Genomic DNA, 19,975 nt, shown 5'->3' on the forward strand with positions numbered 1-19,975 from the left:
GAAGGCTTTCCATCCTCTTCGATAAGTTCGGAACCTTACTTCTCTGTTTCACTTTTCCGCACCTTGGTTTTGCTATAGATTTTGACACCTGATGCCTACACTGTGTTCAAACTATGCATTGGCTGCTTTTTTACAATGGGACACTCTCAGTCACAAAGAAAGCTTTCATTGAGATGTTTGCAAGAAAAATAAATATTATTTTTGGCTAAAGTTTATTGTAACATCCGGCTTCGACCCGCAGACCGGACGAGACAGGCCTGGTCAGTTAGGGTCATGGAGAGAAAGAAAAAGAGAGGGAAAAAAAATCAGTGGATACCAAATTCCTGGCCTCAGGAATGACAGAAAACAAGAGCAAAAAAGTCAGAGCAAATTTACTCTCTGTGGTCAGCTGTGGTCATCGCGTGTGCGCACTAAGAAACAATTTGGTTAGAATTTATTGGTGTATAGAGTTTCAACAATGGTTACTGTTAGGGTTTTTCACAACTTCGGTCTCCTGATTGCATGTTTGTTTTCACATTTAAAAAATTCCATGTCAATCATGGAAGATTGTGCAATTCCATGACAACTCCATGCCTGCTGTAGGCCACATCATGGTTTGTTTGGAAAACACTGTTTTCAAGAGGACCAGAGATTAGCTTTCCGGAATCAATCCTGGTTTTGAAAAGTTTTTTTCTGCTTCAACAAATGGACTGAACTTCTAGAGGAAAGCAACTTTAGATTTCAAGCCAGAGGCCACAGTGGTGCATTAAAGAGTTGACATGAAGAAGAAGAAAAAGAAAAAGAAGTTTGTGGTAACACCAGGCATGAGGGAAATTTGAGTTGTTACCATGTACAGGTGTAGAACAAGTGAAAGGACAACATGTGTATACAGTATGTAATATAGAGTAAAGTTAAAAACCTGATGTCTTGTGAGATTCCTGAAGCCTTGACAACCTGACAGGCAACGTATCTGCTCCTGCAACACTGCAGGTCTACCACATGGAGCTAAGCTATTAAGATGTTGACTTTTATATTAGCTAAAACTGATGATGTAGCTGACAGCGTAGGGTAAACCCCTCCCCGGGCCCCTTTTCTTCTGATGTGGTCTGGCTGTTGTTGTGTTCACAGTCTCTCTGTCTGATGCTCATTAAACAGGGCGTCTGTAGTTTTCACGAAAGTTCCCCATCGTTTGTGCTGAATAAAGCCCTTTTGTAATAGAACATGTGAACCATACATAATAGACTGGATCTACCAACACTGCAAAGGTTCTCGATGGTTAATCATAGCAAAGTCCTTAAAACATGGGCGTGTTTAACGGTAAAATAAATCCCGTGGATAGCGTCATTATACAGTTATTATAAGAATAATATTTTGTATACTTATTAGACCCACACAGCTTTCTCTTGCTGAATTTTCCACTCGCACAACACCTTAGATCCAAGTTGATTTATACTTGTGTTATTGAGCTACTTGGGCTTGGCTTGAACAAGACCTTAATAATATTAAGTACAGTATAATAACTTTCCACTGCAGTTACTAAATGAAGAAAAGACACACAGATCCTTCTTTAAAAACACTTTAAACAAAAATTTTTCCAGCAGAATGGACTGTTTTTATTGTCGTTTTAAAAGAAATGACATTTATATCATTGGCTTGTAAACATGTCTAGACATGGCTTTAATTGGACGAGGTGGATCAGAAACCTGGCGACGCCCGCCTGATGAGTTACGCCAATTAAAAGTCGGGAACAAACATCGCAATCTGAGTGATCTTGAAGTTTATTGCTTGATCCGCTTCTTCTTTATTTAACAAGATGAGGAAAACACGAGGTATTGAAAAAACGCACTGGGAATAGAAGTGGGTGTGGCTTAATCCTGAATATTTTTTTATAATTTAATCCTAGCTATAGTGAACACATTATCTGTTCATTCTGAATAATATAGTCATATTTGTTCCATCTCATCGGGCAAGGGAGAGATCCCTCAATGGTTCCTGGATGTGATGACCTCTACATCAGACAGGAAGCTTAATGCCCTTTAGGGTGCTGGTGTCACACCATAATTTACATTTACATTTAGGCATTTGGCAGACGCTCTTATCCAGAGCGACTTACATTTTTTTATTTTATTACACATCTGAGCAGTTAAGGGTTACGGGCCTTGCTCAAGGGCCCAACAGTGGCAACTTGGTGGTTGTGGGGTTTGAACCTGGGATCTTCCGAACCGTAGTCCAATGCCTTAACCACTGGCCCTGGCCCAAAATGATTTCTCATCTGCTGGAATGATCTCAAAATCTGTCTCTTTTCCAGACACATCATGAGAGAATATCTAAATCTAAAGCCGCGCCCGTTTACTTCACTGGAAAAAAAAGATACCGAACTGCACAATGCTGAAGGAAAGACATTTGTTTCTAAAAAACTATTTTAAGTCCACCTGAAATGTATATCAGGAGTACAATGACCCATACAAAGTCAAACCCTAGGAGCAATCTGTCTCAACCAGGAATTCCCACGGCTCGCTAACAATACAGCAGCACAGGACGGAGCACCGTGGCTCCAAATATAGTATCAGCTTCGAGCGTGACCTTCCCCTCACTCGAGCTAATCCGGGTGGGCTCCATGCACCAATCTGAGCCATTATGTCAGCCTTTCTCATCTTTCAGCAGGAGCTCGGCCCCACAGGTGTGAACGTCCGGTGTAGGAGGGGCGGCCACGAACGGGAAATGTCCTTGCCGCTTGAGGAGCCGAGCGGACTAGATGTTTGGGGGTGAACATTCGTGGCAGTTCTATTTCCAGGCGGTCTCACATAGCCTTGAATATTTCAATGCCCGCGTGGTCACCTGACACTGAGCTACGCATGCAGAGCGTCGGACAGGCGGCCAGGGTTTGAGTGATGGCCACTTAGTGTCAGATGTTACTCTGCTCATGCATCTTTCACCTACATGTGTCCTGCTCTGGTTGTAGCCACAGCAAGAGGACATAATTGATGTCAGGGAGTTTCTACAGGGAAGGTGATCTCATGTGGGATAATGAGACGTGCGTGCACGGATAGGGGAGCTCATCACAGGAACAGGACATAAATCAACTAGGCTTTATGCTAGAAACCTATAAGGGCTAGGCAAAATGTACAGAAAAACACAGAATTGGGTTAAAAAAGTCATCTCTGTTACATTACGGCATTTAGCATATGCCCTTATCTAAAGGGACTTGTACCTCATTATACATCTAAGCAGTTAAGGATTAACAGCAGGAATAACCCTTGCTTACGATCTCAACAGGCCTCCCCTCTATTAGGAGGGTGGGCGGCACAATGGTGTAGTGGTTAGCACTGTCATGGTCGGGGTTCAATACCCGCCTCAGGCTTCTGTGCATGTTCTCCCAGTGCTTGGTAGGTTTCCTTCAAGTACTTCAGTTTCCTTCCACAGTTCAAAGACATGCAGATTAGGCTAACTGGTGTTCCCAAATTGCCCTGTAGTGTGTGAATGTGTGTGTGTGTGTGTGCACTGTCACTGTGATTGGCATTCCATTCAGGGTGTATCCTGCCTTATACCTAAAGTCTCCTGGAATAAGCTCCTGGCCCCTGCGACCCTGTATACAGGATCAAATCAATGAATGATTGAATGTTGTAATTAAGTTGAATTAGAATTTATGTAGTTTTGGTAACGTTAGAACCTCTGGAACATTTTCCCATGAATTATCCCTTAAAGATCCAGGCTCGTCGAGGGTGAGGGGAAATTATGTGAGCTTCAGTCAAATCGAAAACGACATTCTTTTCATGGTTGAGAAACAGACAGCTATGAGATGCGATAACTGATAAACTGATAAACTGGGAATCCTTAATGGCTTTCAACAAAGTGTTCCTGAAACGGTTCTACCGTCTCAAGGACTCAAGGGCCAAACTGAAACCTGTGTTTGTGTGTGTGTGTGTCCATTTAGCTTCAAGAGTAAAACCACCCTTGTGTTCTGACTCTGGGAGTTATCCTGGCTCTGATCACTTGCAAAAATAAAATAAAAATGTAAAAACATCGCCCACACCCGTGATGGGCCTCTCAGGAAAGCAGCAACACCCTGGCCGCCTACTGTATTTATTTATTTAATTATTTATTTATTCATTTCTAAAGGTGTGGCCTCTGAAGGCAGGTCACAGAAATAAGCAGTGGAAGGGTGTGGAGGGCTTGTGGGAAAATCGTGTGTGGGATTAGCGCTGTGTTTCGTCTGAACAATTACGCAGCAGCGTCGCCAGAACAATAGCTCCGTGCAGCCTCGGATCGCTGCATCCCGCACGCTGCTAATGCACAACGCGTCTGTTTCTAGCCCTCAGAACAATTACTTGACCTTTAGTTAGTGTAAAGCTCGCGGAGAGGCGCTTATTGACAAAGATGGAGCTGCTCTAACCCAAAGATACCTCGACCCACCCAGATAAACACCCAGTTAACTAACAGGACGGGTGGCTGCTTCAGGATGTTCGAAAAAAAAGATAAGACAAGACTAATTTGATTACATAAATAAGTAAATAAATACAATATTCTAAATGGCAAATAACTTCTTATGTAAATTGATTTAACAGGCCAGCATAACCACTATAAAACTTTTTTAGCTAAGAATAAACATGTAAGAATACACTACTACAAAGTGTAGCTAGGTAATTGATTGTTAGCTAAAAATGGAATGTTAGCTATGCGAGCTAATAACGCTGTGATGCGAGTGTCAAAAATGATCCGCACTCCGATGATATTAAAACTTTTGTGCTTTCCGTTCAGGGCTCCTGTCTTCCTAGTCACTACTGTGCAGGTGTGAACGTGTTACGTCAATTTTCAACATTTGCAACTGCGGTGCGAACACAAAATTACACTCTGCTTGTGATTTGCACGAAAGAAAGAAGAGCAGCGAGTTATTTTTGTTTTGTGGTTTAAGGGTGTACCTGGTGCCGAAGCAACTCAGGGAAGAGCATCAGAAGCGTTTGGACTTCTGCAAACAAAATTCAAAGTTTCTTAAAGCAAATCATTACCGGTGATGAGACACGGATTCATTACTACGAGCCTGAGAGTAAATGGCAGAGTGTGGAACGGGAACATCCCTCAATCACTGACCGAGAAAAAGCTCAAAAGTCAACCATCAGCTGGAAAATTCTTACAGTTTTCTGGCATTCTCATTTCAAGGGCCAGAAGTATTGGAACATTATCAGGAAAAAGGTTCAACAATCAACAGTTGTTACAGTGAGACGCTTATTGAAGAGCTGAAGACTAAACCTCAGATTAAACACAGAGGACTAATATCAGGGATGTTGATGGACGTCAAGCATAACACTAGATAACAGATCAGTTCCTATTTGTTACTAAGCAAAAATACGAATGGCAGCTAAGTATTATAAACGTAGATTAGCATTAAAAAAGTACATAAGCGCGAGGACAGATAAGTTCCTTCTGCTATTTATAACGTTTTCATATAACAGCTTTACAAAATTAAATACATTTAATTGATTCAATTAAATTTGTTTCTCGTCTTGCTAATGAAATAGAATAATAGTAGTAATAATAATGCAGTAGTTACAAACATGAAATAACAACACAACCTCCTAACTAGCATTTCAGAATAGTGTGTGTTGTGTGTTACTGATGAAAAACATCTCAGAAATTTCACACACATCGAGCAACTTTGGCCTTGTTTCACACTTTGGACTGTTTCTTTTCTGCGTAAAAGCGTAAAATCAATATGAGCTGCTGAAGCTCTTTACACGTGGATGTCCAGAGGGAGCGAGGAACAGAGCGCGAGTGTGAGACGCACGCGAGCCTCAAGGCCCGCTTTATTCCGGCTAAACCGTTTCTGTAGGAAAGATTTCCGAGACTACAGGCGCTCTACTGATGACTTGACTGGAAACACACACACACACACACAGATGGAAAGCGGTGGAGAAAAGCTCCAGTCAGAGGACCTTGGCATGGGGGGAACCTGGCATGGACACACACATACACACACATTTCAAAACACACATTCATACTCAGTCACAGCCTTTAAATGTCAGTGTGTGTGTGTGTGTGTGTGTGTGTGTCACATGAGAATGAGAATGTACACAAATTATATTGTTTTACAGGTTAACCGACTAATCTTAGTACATAAACAGTGTTGACATTTTCAAAAGTTAAACCGAGCCCTTACACTCGATGTGTTTCGTTTCCGACTTCCTGCTGCTTCATGACTAACCCGTTAATTTATTTAGTTTATTTCATCACTCGCTCCATATTTAGCCTGACTGTAATGCTAGTTTGTTTGTAGCTGCTTTATTACAGCGCTAGTTTGTGGACACGCCTGTTTACTGTCTAAATTTTTAACTAGAATTATAGTTCCACTTTTGGATCATAACATTAGCTTAAATTTATTTTTTATCAGCCTGTCGTCTACTGTTTACTGTAGGGACAGTTTTCTGTAACGCCACTTCATGGATGAACAGGTCTACTGTAATGATGGCGCTATATTTAGATTGTGTTCTATAATTATAATTAGCGTCATATTTACACTAACATAGCAAGAGCTGATTGTTTAAACCTGTGGACTATAAACTATACGTGTTTATTTATTTACATTATACAGTAGTAAGTTTTTTTTAAATAACCGGTTTACAGTGATATTCCCAACTTTAAACTGTACAGTTCTATAAATGCTACTTTATTACATTTCTGTTTAATACAATGCTAGCTGATTACTATAACGCTAGTTTGTAGGTTAGCCTGATGACTATAATGCTTATTTGTAGGTTAGCCTGATTACTATAACGCTTATTTGTAGGTTAGCCTGATTACTATAATGCTAATTTGTAGGTTAGCCTGATTACTATAACGCTTATTTGTAGGTTAGCCTGATTACTATAATGCTAATTTGTAGGTTAACCTGATTACTATAACGCTAGTTTGTAGGTTAGCCTGATGACTATAACGCTTATTTGTAGGTTAGCCTGATTACTATAATGCTAATTTGTAGGTTAGCCTGATGACTATAACACTTATTTGTAGGTTAGCCTGATTACTATAACGCTAATTTGTAGGTTAGCCTGATTACTATAATGCTAATTTGTAGGTTAGCCTGATTACTATAATGCTAGTTTGTAGGTTAGCCTGATTACTATAACGCTAATTTGTAGGTTAGCCTGATTACTATAATGCTAATTTGTAGGTTAGCCTGATTACCATAATGCTAATTTGTAGGTTAGCCTGATTACTATAACGCAAATTTGTAGGTTAGCCTGATTACTATAACGCTAGTTTGTAGGTTAGCCTGATTACTATAACGCTAATTTGTAGGTTAGCCTGATTACTATAACGCTAGTTTGTAGGTTAGCCTGATTACTATACTGCTAGTTTGTAAGTTAACCCGATTACTTTAACGTTAGTTTGTGGTTTAGCCTGTTTACTATGGATGGATACTGTATTGATGCTAAAGGAAATTCCAGTTTATCACGCTAGTTAACGTTTTAGACTCACTTATACTCCCATTAAACTACCATGTTAGTTTGTTTTGCTATAAATCTAGAGTCACATTTTATCCTATTAAAAGTGACAGCAACATGTTTTAAAGCCTTTTTACTAAACGACTAGTTCACGGTTTAGACTGCTTAAAGCTAGCTTTACCTTGTTAATATTAAAACTAGTTATTATTAGCTAGGATTAATAATCAAGTTTTGCAGTAGCTCAGGTACCTGGTATTTAGCCTGTTTAATTTAATTGTAGCTCATGGTTAGGTCTACATTTAGCCTGTTCAGTACGCATTACTTTAGGGTTAACAGGCGTGCTGTTTCGCTAGCTCGTGACTTAGCGTATTTATTCAGTAAAGACCTTTGCAGGTGAGTCGTGTCCAAGTTGGTGTGTTCATTATCATAGTTTCCACAGAAGGGCTACAAGGGACTGACTGTGTGTGTGTGTGTGTGTGTGTGTGCATGTGTAATATCTAACCATCTCACTCTGTCACTTCTCTAGCTCTCCCTTTCTCTTTCTCCTCATATCAGCCCCGCAGGTGTGTGCAGGAGAAACAAAGGGCGCTCACAGGTCATTACATTAAAGCCGGGTCTGTTCAGGTGCTGACGATACACAGAGGGTCGTGTTATCATGATGCACAAGAGCCGTGGCGTGTGAGCTCCCGCTGACGTCCCACGCCTGGCCTCAAATCATCAGGGTTAAGTGTGTGTAATTTAAGAGGCTCTGCACACAGCCAATCATCCAGCATGGCCTGTAACGCTGCACAAATAAACACAGGTGCGGCTCACCTTTCCTTCTGCTCTTCCCTCGTCCCTCCTTCCCACCCTGTCACGCCTCTAGGGCACAAGATAGGGGCTTTCCAGGTAAAATGAAAGAGAAGGTGCACAGCTGTTTCAGGATTGGTGTGTAGCCGAGGCGAAACAGGATACGTACACATTATCCAGAACAAAGTGATAATCTGGTCTGAACAGATACAAAAAAAAGGAGTACTGTTTTATTTTTCCACAGAGTGACAGGGGTGTGTGTGCGAGAACGTGTGTGCTGGAACTGGGATCCTGTATGACAAGACGTTGCATTTGCATCATCTTTACTACCTCAGTGGTTATAATTACACTACTAGGTTGGTTAGAACCTTCGTCCCAACAGGAACCACAACGTCGGATGGTTGTTGTAGTTAGTGATGGAAGTCGGGAACCATTCGCTCGTCGGTTTAAGGAACCAGTACAAAACTTCTGTGATAGGTCGGATTTTTTCCAAGTCTGTCAATTCAAAGCAAATTAAAATTGCGGTCCATATGAGTACATTACCAGAGATCTTAGATCTTATTATAAATCCTTCTGCTCTGTATACCAAGCGTGAAGTTAAGTTACCTGAAACGAAAGTATTATGGAGGTAATCATAGCTAATCTAAAGGGATTAGATTTCCAATTAGAAATTGGGGCAAACACAACAGTTTTGGAGCAGTAAGTCGTGCTCAGGCCATTGGTTTGGTATTAATATTGTTTTAAAGTAATGCCTACCATGTTTTCAACTGTTATGTTGCCAAACCAACGTCACCACAGAATTCTGACAACTGCTTTGGCGTTTCTCTCAATTTCGTTGTTATATTTTAAAACGTAAATGTAACCACACGTCCATGATGAGGTATAACAGAGACGTCACAGCGTCTGTTCTGGCGCGCGAGACTCGTAGAAACAACGCGAGTCAGATTTCCATCTAACATCTGATGCCGAGAAGAAAAAAAGAAGGTGTCTTAACTCTGTTCCGACATCAAATGCTAACAATGTCTCTGTGTAAAACCAGACCAAGAACAAACAAATAGTTCATGTTGTTCTTGCGGCACAAATAATCCACTTGGGTTGAAGTTTCAGCATTCCAGGAGTGTCAAAAGGAAGCCACAAAAGATAGGGCACAGAAAGAAAAAAGAGGAGAAAAAAAAGAACACCTATTTTTAAGCAAAACCAGTAAGAAGGTTAACGGGGACAAGGTCATATCTTAGGGTTAATGTGCTCTCACCCTCTGTCTGTTTTTACAGGACGGAGGACAAACGGAGACGCCCAAAAGCACTTTCTTGCCCTATAAGGCTTTCCTCTTAAGCCGGTTTTTAGCAAGCAGTCTTTTCAGATCACGACTTAGCGCCGTGGTCTCTAACGACAGACCTACGATTAGCAAGCGATCATTATCACGCTCTGCTCATGCCCCCTAAATCATCCAGCATGATGGTGCAGAAAAACGGCTTACATAAACGCATGAACTAACTTCAGCTTGAGCTTGATGGAGGAAAGATATTTCTGGGTCTGTTTCAAGGTGTGCTGGTACCGTATTTGTGGCTGTCCCGAGAGCTCATCGTTTGGGATTGTTTGGGAAAGACGCCTTTTATTTTCTTGTCAACAGCCTTTGTGTTACATTGTGCCGGTCCTTACAGAAGGTCCAGTGTAACGTCGGCTTGATGACGTTCTCAGAACATTACGATACTGTACCTTGGAGCAATGTTCTAGCTAATCAGGTCAGTTTAGCCTGTATGGAATTTTGTGCTAGTTATAGGACTTAAACGTTTTCATCCGAAAATAAGTATACGCCCCTCTCTACTAGAGCACTGCGATTTTATTGATTCTTTAGTTCAATCCATCTTTTGTTTGTTCTAATTTTGAGTTTCAGCAGCTTCCACAAGGTTCATGAAAAATACTCGTTTTTTAAGAATATCGCTTTTTCTTTCTCTCCATCTTTTTTTGAATTTATGTGTGGTTGCTGCACTACTGCCACCTAGTGGACTGTAGCATACAATTGACCGATTAACAGTTCTTCTTCTTCTTTTGTATATACCACCGACTAGTAGATTCAAGAAGGGAGCATAACAACAGTGTTTAATAAATACAGTGAAACCTTGGATTGCGAGTATAATTCACTCTGGAAGCGTGATTGTATATCCAAGCACTTGTATATCAAAGCAAATTACTCAGAGGATTCATTTTACAACCCAAAAATATTAATATAAACATGATTAATACAAAATATAAAGTAAAATTAAACAAATTAACCTGCACTTTACCTTTAGAAATCCTGACAGTGCAGTGTTTCTATTAGTGTGTGTGCATGTGTGTGTGTTTGTGAAGCTGAAGTAAGACAAGAGGGGAGAGGAGGAGAGAGAGGACTACAGTGTAGAATGACATTTATGATAAACCTTACTTATTACACTTGCGACACTCACAAACCACCGCGAGTGCTAATTAGTCTTAAAAAGTCTGTCAAGTTGCATTTTAAAAAGCATTTGAGACAAAAAAAAATGAAAGTATGTTTCTTTATAATCCTACAAGTGGTGCACTCTGAACTATTCACACACTGGCATCCCGTGTGGTAGGAGTGAATTATTTGCTAAGATTGTTTAGAAATAATAATTATGACGGTTGACAGAGATACGTGCTGCTCAGTAACAAATTTGAAATAAATTTGATGTTAAACTCTGTATTATTTTTTAATGAGAAAACTAATGTTATAAGGAACATTTAATTACTTAAGTTCAATTCCACTGTACGGCTGTTGAATGAAGATAAGGTATAAAACTTTTGAGTTATGGCTCAACTTTTATGACTTCAAAATTATAACAAAATCTGAAAAAATTTTAATATCAAATCGGGACATTTATTAAATTGTAATACTTACAGGATAGAAATATTAATCAAATGGGCACCGCGGTATCGTGACAGTATGGTATCTGGTGGTGACTTACGTCTCTACAAATAATAATACATTAGTGTTATTAAAAAAATGAAACCAACCCGCCTGTATCATGGAAAATCCAGCACTGAGGCACTCGTACCTCACCGGTGTAACAGTGTATATACAACTGGAGCACAAACACAAATTAAACGAGCCACATCGCACATGAATCGACTGATTGAGCCGACTTGGGTATCTGCAGATCCGTGACAGATCAAGGTTTAAACTGACTAGTTGAGAAGTGTCTACTGTAAATGAATCATATCTGCTATCCTTCACTTTTTACATATTCCAGACCTTCTCCAATAACATCCTGCCAGGGTTCAGATCCGGTCGGCTCTGAATCATGTCATTCACTTCCTTTAAACAGATTGAAGTGCTTAGAGATGAGCCTTTATTTTGAATCTTTGTTTTTTATTTTGCTTTATTTTAGTTTTTTCCCTTTAAGTTGAGCTCATTCAGAAAGTTTGGTTTAAAAGAAGCAGAACAGGAAATTGCAGACTTCAGCACATTTTTTGAGTCCTGTGTTTAACGCTTCCTAAATCAACTTCCCTTTACGGTTCATAGATATTTCTGAAATCACGTGACCTGTACAGCTGTAACAGCTTATCTACTGTACGTGCTAGCATGCTTAGCATAGCGCGGAGTCCATGATGGAGTTGATGCATGAAAGAGACATTATACTGTTTGCACAAGAGGCTACTGACATCGAAACTACGTATTTTGCTTCCGATTGTAGAATTAGTATGATTTTGTCTTTTACCAGAGACACGTGAACTCAGAGGTTCTACTTCACTAAAGGAAAAGCAGGGAGCTGCGGTGCACCTGGAACTGAATCAGAGCAGCTTGAGCGCGAGGAATTTCAGGGTCATAACCAGCTGGGGAACCATTTAAGTCATTCCTTGAGCATCTCCTGTTTCATATTTCTGGTGATGGTGGAATACGACCTTCGTAGGGGTTTAAAATCTCAGACACGATGCATTTCGATCTTAATTTTATTCACAAACGATGCCAATGATGTCGAAGTATCGTCGAGAAGAAATATCCGATTTATTTTTTTTACGCAAGAATTGTTTGTAATTTTTGTTCTCGGTGTACTGTAACTTCCGACTTCAAAGAGCCGCGCGATGACGTAACCCTGCTGGAAATCCCGCGGTCAGGCACGGAAAAAAATAGCTCGGGTTCAAAGCCGTGAAAAGAAAGACGATAATAATCTGTAACTATCTCGTTCCGTCACCTTCAGGCTGCGAGCCTTTGGTATGAGACACAAAGCTCTGCCTTTGTGAGGCGACTCCGACTCACGCTCACCGTGAACATGATACCGCGCTCATACTCAGATTCTGGTTTACCTTCACTAATTAGCTCATAAGACATAAAACATGACAGGACGTCGGCGGGGTGATGAAGCAGATCTACTGTTACCGCCACATAACGACATAACGACATGTCCTGAAGCTGTAATTAATAAGCATTTTTTTTTACCATTTATAATTGCATTTAATGCTTTCGTTTGCGACTTTGTGCTTGTTAGTTGAGCGAGTGCTGACCCTGGAGACTCCTTCCATAACCAAAAACCTCCTTAAGGAAACCCTTACCGTATCAAAGATTATATGTTTCTTCCTAATAAATAACGCATTCTTACGTTTATCATCATAGATCACAAGAAGATTATGCTACTGCACCTTCCAGCCAATCAGAATGCACGGCAATGTGGTTCACGTGTTGTATTGTCCTATATACACAGAGCCCAAGAAAAAAGGAGACAAAGACAATCCAGGGGGAGAAAGTTTTACTGCAAGCAGATCCGCTCGTCATTAACATTTCCAGCATGGCCCGTGACTCACCGCAGCGCTCGCTCAGAATGTGTGGCAGCACCCTGAGGGGCTTTGTAAATTACAGCGACGTGTTCCCTGACACGTGTCACGTCCACTCTGTTTCCGGTCCACGCTAGATATCGCTCTCCGAGCCAAAAATCAAGGATAATAAAAACAAGCTCGTCTGCTGCTCACTCCAGCTGCGTTTACACACACACACAAACACACACATAGAGCTAATAATTCTTGACCAAATCCCTTTAATTGCTTCTCTAAGAGCGTCTCCTGAACAGTTAGTTAATAAAAAAAAAATATTATAATATATTAATAATATAATATCTCAATAACTCATGCATTACAGAAAGTACAGGTTCTAGTTTTACTGCGTGCAATTATCATTTTTACAGTAACGCCTCACAAATCTAAGACTAATATTAAACTGATTGTACTGAAATGTATTCCCTGTTCACTTGACGTTTATGGAAGGAGTCTCCAGTGTCAGAGCTTTGTAACAGTCGGTACGTTTTCTGAAAGTCAAAAAACTCATGACGGTGTTCCGTTGATTAACTTCACGATTAAATAAAGGACAGACCGTTTATAGCTGCAATAGTGTTAGTGATAACAGGAACGAATTTTTGGACAATAAAAAAAAAAACTACTAAAAATACTCAGAATCTATATACTGGTGGATGACAACTTCAATCAACCTAACTTTAATTAAATCCTGGTTGAACATCGAATTTTATGTCCTACTGCTTTTATTTTTTTAAACTACAGCAACACAAGGTTTGTGAACAATTATATTCTTTAAAAGAATCACTTCAAACAAAGGGTGTGATTGAAAATATTCAAAAGAATGGTTTATAAGTATGGACTCTGCATGATCACCTCGTCACTTACTGATAACATCTTACTGTACATCAGCTGCACAAACTCACATGCCTTTAAACGACTCCAAAACAAATTGAATAAAATTCTCCAGAACAATCAGTGTTTTAAACACAAGCTGAAACACTGACAGGGAATCATCTTTAACCTGTAGCCGGAAATTTAACATTTGACTTCACAAGTAGTGATGTGACTGATTCTGTTCTTTTATTGAATCACCTTCCAGAATCGAATCACAAGCACGAACCAAATGAGTGGGGATACTTCAATCACTGTCTACACTGCTTTATCCCGTGATTGAATGCCAATCCATCGCAGAACACACACACACACACACACACACACACACACACACACACACACTCCCATGCTCATTTACACACTATGGAAAACTGGGGAACGGCAATTAGCCTCGTCTTTGGACTGTGGGAGGAAACCAAACAAACACGGGGAATGGATTCATCAGAGATAATTAACTACATGAGAAAAATGAAAATGAAAGCAAAATCACACTGCACATGTTTGATATAATAATGCTTGTTTTTTTGTTTTTTGCTGTTTTGTGTAAAATGTGTATCTCATTTTAAAAAGTACATAAAGGAGAGACACGACTCTATTTTTAGGCACATAATTTTGCGAAAAAAACGATCTACATTAGCACTGTCACCTTGCACCTCCAGGGTCCAAGTTCGATTCCCTTCTCGTGGTCTGTGTGCATGTTCTCTCTGTGCTTGGTGATTTTTCATCCGGGTACTCCGGTTTCCTCCCACAGTCTAAAAACCTGCAGATGAGGCCAACTGCCATTTCCAAATTGCACAAAGTGTGTGTGGGTGTGTATGTGCGAGTGCCCTGGGATGGATTGACACCCCATCTGGGATGTACCCCACCATCATACCCTAATATCCTGGGAAGGGCTCCAGCCCCCGCGACCCTGTATACAGAATAAAGCGGTTAGACGATGAGGGGGTAAGTGATTTACATTCACGAATCAACCTGTAAGGGAGTCGATTCATTGAACAGAGTAGAAACGAGTCGAAAATGGTTTCAAAAAAATAAAAATAAATAATAATCACAAGAATTCAGAAACTGAACATTTTAACCCTCACACACACACCAATACACACAATGGAATTTTGGCTCTAAAGTGTGTGTAGTTTCTTGTGAAAATAAATATGGATTATAGAGGATATTTGACTTAAGTACAGAACATGACCTTTAGAACAGAATTAACTCAAAGTGTGTGTGTTGTTCAAGGGAATCGCTTCAGTAAGAATGACTCGAGGTGACAGAGTGACACAGTGACAGACTGACATGGTGACAGAGTGACAATGACACGGTCACAGAGTAACAAAGCAACAGAGTGACAGTAATAGTGCGACAAAGCGGCATGGTAACAGATTGACAGAGCGGTGACAGCTCTACAGAGTGACAGAGAAACCCAGTGAGAGAGGGACAGAGGGACACAGTAACAGAGTGACACATTGTGACAGAGCAACACAGTGACACAGCAACAGAGCAACAAAGCGACAGACTGACAGTGACAGAGGGACATGGTGAAAATGACAGAGGGACATTGACAGAGGGACACAATGACAAAGTAACAGAGGGACATGGTGACAGAGTGACACGGTGACAGACTGACAGAGGGGCACTGTGACAAAGGGAAAAGATGACAAAGTGACAGAGGGACAGTGACAGAGGTACAGGATAATATGGTGACAGTGTGACGAAGGACACGTTGAAAAGGCACACAGTGAAGAGGGACAGATTGACACAGTGACAGAGCGGCAAAATGACAGAGCGACAGAGTGATAGTGATGGACAGAGGGACATGGTGACAGACTGACAAAGGGACACAGTGACAGAAGGACATGGTGATGGGGACACAGTGACAGAGGGAGAGAATGACAGGGACAGAATGATATGACGACAGAGTGACAGAAGGACATGGTAACAGATTGACACGGTGACAGAGTGGCACAATGACAGAGTGATAGTGATGGACAGACGGACACGGTGACAAAAGGACACAGGGACAGACGAACACAGTGACGCAAGGCGACGGTGACAGGGGGACACAATAACAGGGAGAGAATGACAGAGGGACAGGGACAGTGACAGAGACACAGAATGACACTGTGACTGAGGGACAGAAGGACATGGTGACAGAGTGATAGAAGGACATGGTAACAGATTGACACGGTAACAGGGTGGCACAATGACAGATTGATAGTGATGGACAGAAGCACATGGTGACAGAGTGACAGAGTAAGAGAATGACAGAGGGACAGGGACAGTGACAGAGAGACAGAATGACACCGTGACAGAGGGACAGAAAGACATGGTGGCAGAGGGACAGAAGGACATGGTATCAGATTGACACAGTAACAGAGCAACACAATGAAAGAGCGACAGACTGATGGACAGAGGGACAGGGTGACGGAGGGACAGAAGGACATGGTGACAGAGTGAGAGAATGACAGAGGGACAGTGACAGAGAGACAGAATGACTCAGTGACAGAGTGATAAAAGGACATTGTGAACAGAGTGACAGAGGGAGAGAATGACAGAGGGACAGAAGGACATGGTGACAGAGTGACAGAGTGGGAGAATGACAGAGGGACAGGAACAGTGACAGAGTGACAGAAGGACATGGTGACAGAATGACAGAGGGACAGAATGATAGAGGGACACGGACAGTGACAGAGGTACAGAATGACACCGTGACAGAAGAACATGGTGACAGAGGGAGAGAATGATAGAGGGACACGGACAGTGACATAGGGACAGAATGACTCAGTGACAGAGGGACAGAATGACATGGTGACAGAGTGACAGAGGGAGAGAATGACAGAGGGACAGGGACAGTGACATAGGGACAGAATGACATGGTGACAGAGGGAGAGAATGATAGAGGGACACGGACAGTGACATAGGGACAGAATGACTCAGTGACAGAGGGACAGAATGACATGGTGACAGAGTGACAGAGGGAGAGAATGACAGAGGGACAGGGACAGTGACATAGGGACAGAATGACATGGTGACAGAGGGAGAGAATGACAGAGGCACAGGGACAGTGACAGAAGGACATGGTGACAGAGTGACAGAGGGAGAGAATGACAGAGGGACAGGGACAGTAACAGAGGGACAGAATGAATCAGTGACAGAGGGACAGAATGACATGGTGACAGAGGGAGAGAATGACAGAGGGACAGTCACATAGGGACAGGAACAGTGACAGAGTGACAGAAGGACATGGTGACAGAATGAAAGAGGGAGAGAATGATAGAGGGACAGGGACAGTGACAGAGGGACAGAATGACACCGTGACAGAAGAACATGGTGACAGAGGGAGAGAATGATAGACGGACACGGACAGTGACATAAAGACAGAATGACTCAGTGACAGAGGGACAGAATGACATGGTGACAGAGTGACAGAGGGAGAGAATGACAGAGGGACAGGGACAGTGACAGAGGGACAGAATGACATGGTGACAGAGGGAGAGAATGACAGAGGCACAGGGACAGTGACAGAAGGACATGGTGACAGAGTGACAGAGGGAGAGAATGACAGAGGGACAGGGACAGTAACAGAGGGACAGAATGAATCAGTGACAGAGGGACAGAATGACATGGTGACAGAGGGAGAGAATGACAGCGGGACAGGGACAGTGACAGAAGGACATGGTGACAGAGTGACAGAGTGACAGAGTGATAGTGATGGACAGAGGGACACGGTGACAGAGGGACGTACCCAGCCCCCGTTGTCCTGGATCCAGCCGCTCAGCGGGCCGTTCAGGTACTCGGCCATCCAGCGCGCGACGTTCTCCGCGCACACGCTCCGCTCGGCGTCGGGCGCGCACTGCACGCACACCGTGGCTCCGAACTCGAAGAACGCCACCACGCGGCCCCAGTTGACTCCGTCTCGGAACAGCTCGTCCGCCACGGCCGCGAAGCGCCTCTGCTCGGCGGACACCGGGGTCGCGCGCAGGCTCTTGGTCATCTCCGCCAGCTCCGGGCGGTACATGTTCTCCAGCTCGTCTCCGGCCTCGCGCAGAGCCCGGTGCAGAGTGGCGCGGCGCGCGCTCTCCCTCTCGCGCACCTCCTCCTCCTCCTCCTCCTCCCCCGAGCCGCTCGCGCGACACCGGTGTCGGAACTCGCACGCGTGTCCGTTTTTCGACAGCTTGTGGTTCAGGTACTTTTCCACGATGCGCCGGTTGTCGTAGAGGTTTCCGTTCGCCATGTCCGCTCTCAGTGCAGGCTGCTCTCACGGTCCGGGGCACACTGCCCTGTCACCAGGCGGAACGCGGGCCGGGACACGGTCACCTGCATATCGGGGGGAGAAAACCGTACAGCGCGTGCAGCCGTCACCGTGCCGTGCAGTCTCGCGCTGGAGGAACTGCTGCTCTGCTGAGAGCTCTCGGTGCTTCAGGAGGAAACGGAAAGGAAAGGAAACGCCCACTTCTCTCCCACTGGAGGGGGGGGGGGTTAACGGAGGAGGGAATCCGCTATAGACTCACACACATACACACACACACCAAAACACACTCACACACACACACACACCAAAACACATAAACCACAACACACGCACCAAATCACACACACCAACACTCGAACACACACACCAACTGTGTGCATGTGTGTATATGTGCGTGTGCGTTGGAGTGTGTTGCAGATCATACACCATGCACGCGCCTGCAACAGTGATGTAATTTCCCCATTATGGAAACTATGGATATCAAAAAAAAAAAAAAGAAAACCCAGTACACTGTATAGTTCTTATATTCACTTCACTTCTATTCATATATTAATAAAGGCACATGTATGACTTGGTTGTGGGTGCCAGTTTTTTTGTTAAGTTAAGCCTTTATTGGTCACATTTACATTACTGCAAAGTGAAATTCGTTCTTCACATATTGCAGCACAGTTGGGGTCAGAGCGCAGGGTCAGCCATGATACAGCCAGCGCCCTCTGGAACAGATAGGGTTAAGGGTCTTGCTCAAGGGCCCAACAATTGCAATCTGGGGGAGCGGGGCCTCGAACTGTCAACCTTCCGATCAGTAACTCTGTGCTTTGACCCTCTGAACTAATTCAATAGTAATAATATTAACATAACTAGTTACGTGTATTTCGTCGTGTCACAGAAGTCAACGCCGTACATCAGATCAAAGGCAAAAACGCTCAGGGTTTATGCTTTCAGTTAACACTAATTAGTTTATGACTAATTTAGCTAGTTTAGATAGATAGATACTTTATTGATACAAATAAAATTCCAAAATTTGCAAATTGCAATTCCAAAAGTTGTCGTTATCATTACTAAAATGCTGATTTAGTTAACTTAGCATAGCGTCGACCAATAATCTAAATGTGCTTTCGCTCTGACACAATTTAAACTAACTATGCTAAGTTGAACTAACTACTTAAGCTGAGTCTTTGTTTTAGTATTTAAACACATCTAAAGTAAATGTCAACTTTTGATCACTCTGTCAGATTCCATGGCTGAAATTATCCTAATTCCATCTAGTCCTTTGATTCCGGCGTATCGAGACACTGACATTATTATATCACAACTTATGTTACTAACTAATTATTATATGACATTATTATGAACAAGTGCAACCATTATAGCAGAAGCTATGATGGAGGTTTGTCTAGCTTAGTGTCATAAGAGTGTAAAAGAGGCTTTTACATTTCATTCTTTTCCAACACATCAGAGGTAAATGTTAATGCTTCTGACCATTATATTTCATTTCCCATTTCCGCGGGTCACATTATCATCTCAGCGGTGATGTGTTTTGCCAGCGTTTACTTACTCAACACTAATATTACTATAAAAATGTTGCTTAATTAGGTTTTTCCTTCAGATAACAAGCCTTACTATTAGCTGAAAACTATTTTAAATTTTATTCATGTATCCTATATTTTCAGTTTAAAGGATATAACGATGTATATTTTTTGCCACAGTAACAAATCATTAGAATACATTGTCAATTTTTTAAATAATGTCCAAATTTCACATTCATCAGTGTAAATTTTCACTTAAGTTGTAAATTATTGTAAATTATAGTTGCAAATAAGTTGTAATCACTTTCTAACCATCACCT

The 19,975-nt window shown here is 42.1% G+C and overlaps 1 protein-coding gene across 1 annotated transcript in view; it reads right to left on the minus strand.

Annotated features, from left to right (window-relative positions):
- Positions 1 to 18,462, minus strand: part of bcl2b (BCL2 apoptosis regulator b) — a 38,395-nt gene extending 19,933 nt beyond the window's left edge. The window contains exon 1 of the mRNA XM_053498011.1: positions 17,623 to 18,462. Coding sequence (XP_053353986.1) covers positions 17,623 to 18,111 — 489 coding nt within the window. The 5' untranslated portion in view covers positions 18,112 to 18,462. The remainder of the gene's footprint in view (positions 1 to 17,622) is intronic.
- Between the last annotated feature and the right edge of the window lie 1,513 nt (positions 18,463 to 19,975).

The sequence above is a fragment of the Clarias gariepinus genome, chromosome 1 (genome assembly GCF_024256425.1).
Source record: "Clarias gariepinus isolate MV-2021 ecotype Netherlands chromosome 1, CGAR_prim_01v2, whole genome shotgun sequence".
NCBI classification, from domain to species: domain Eukaryota; kingdom Metazoa; phylum Chordata; class Actinopteri; order Siluriformes; family Clariidae; genus Clarias; species Clarias gariepinus.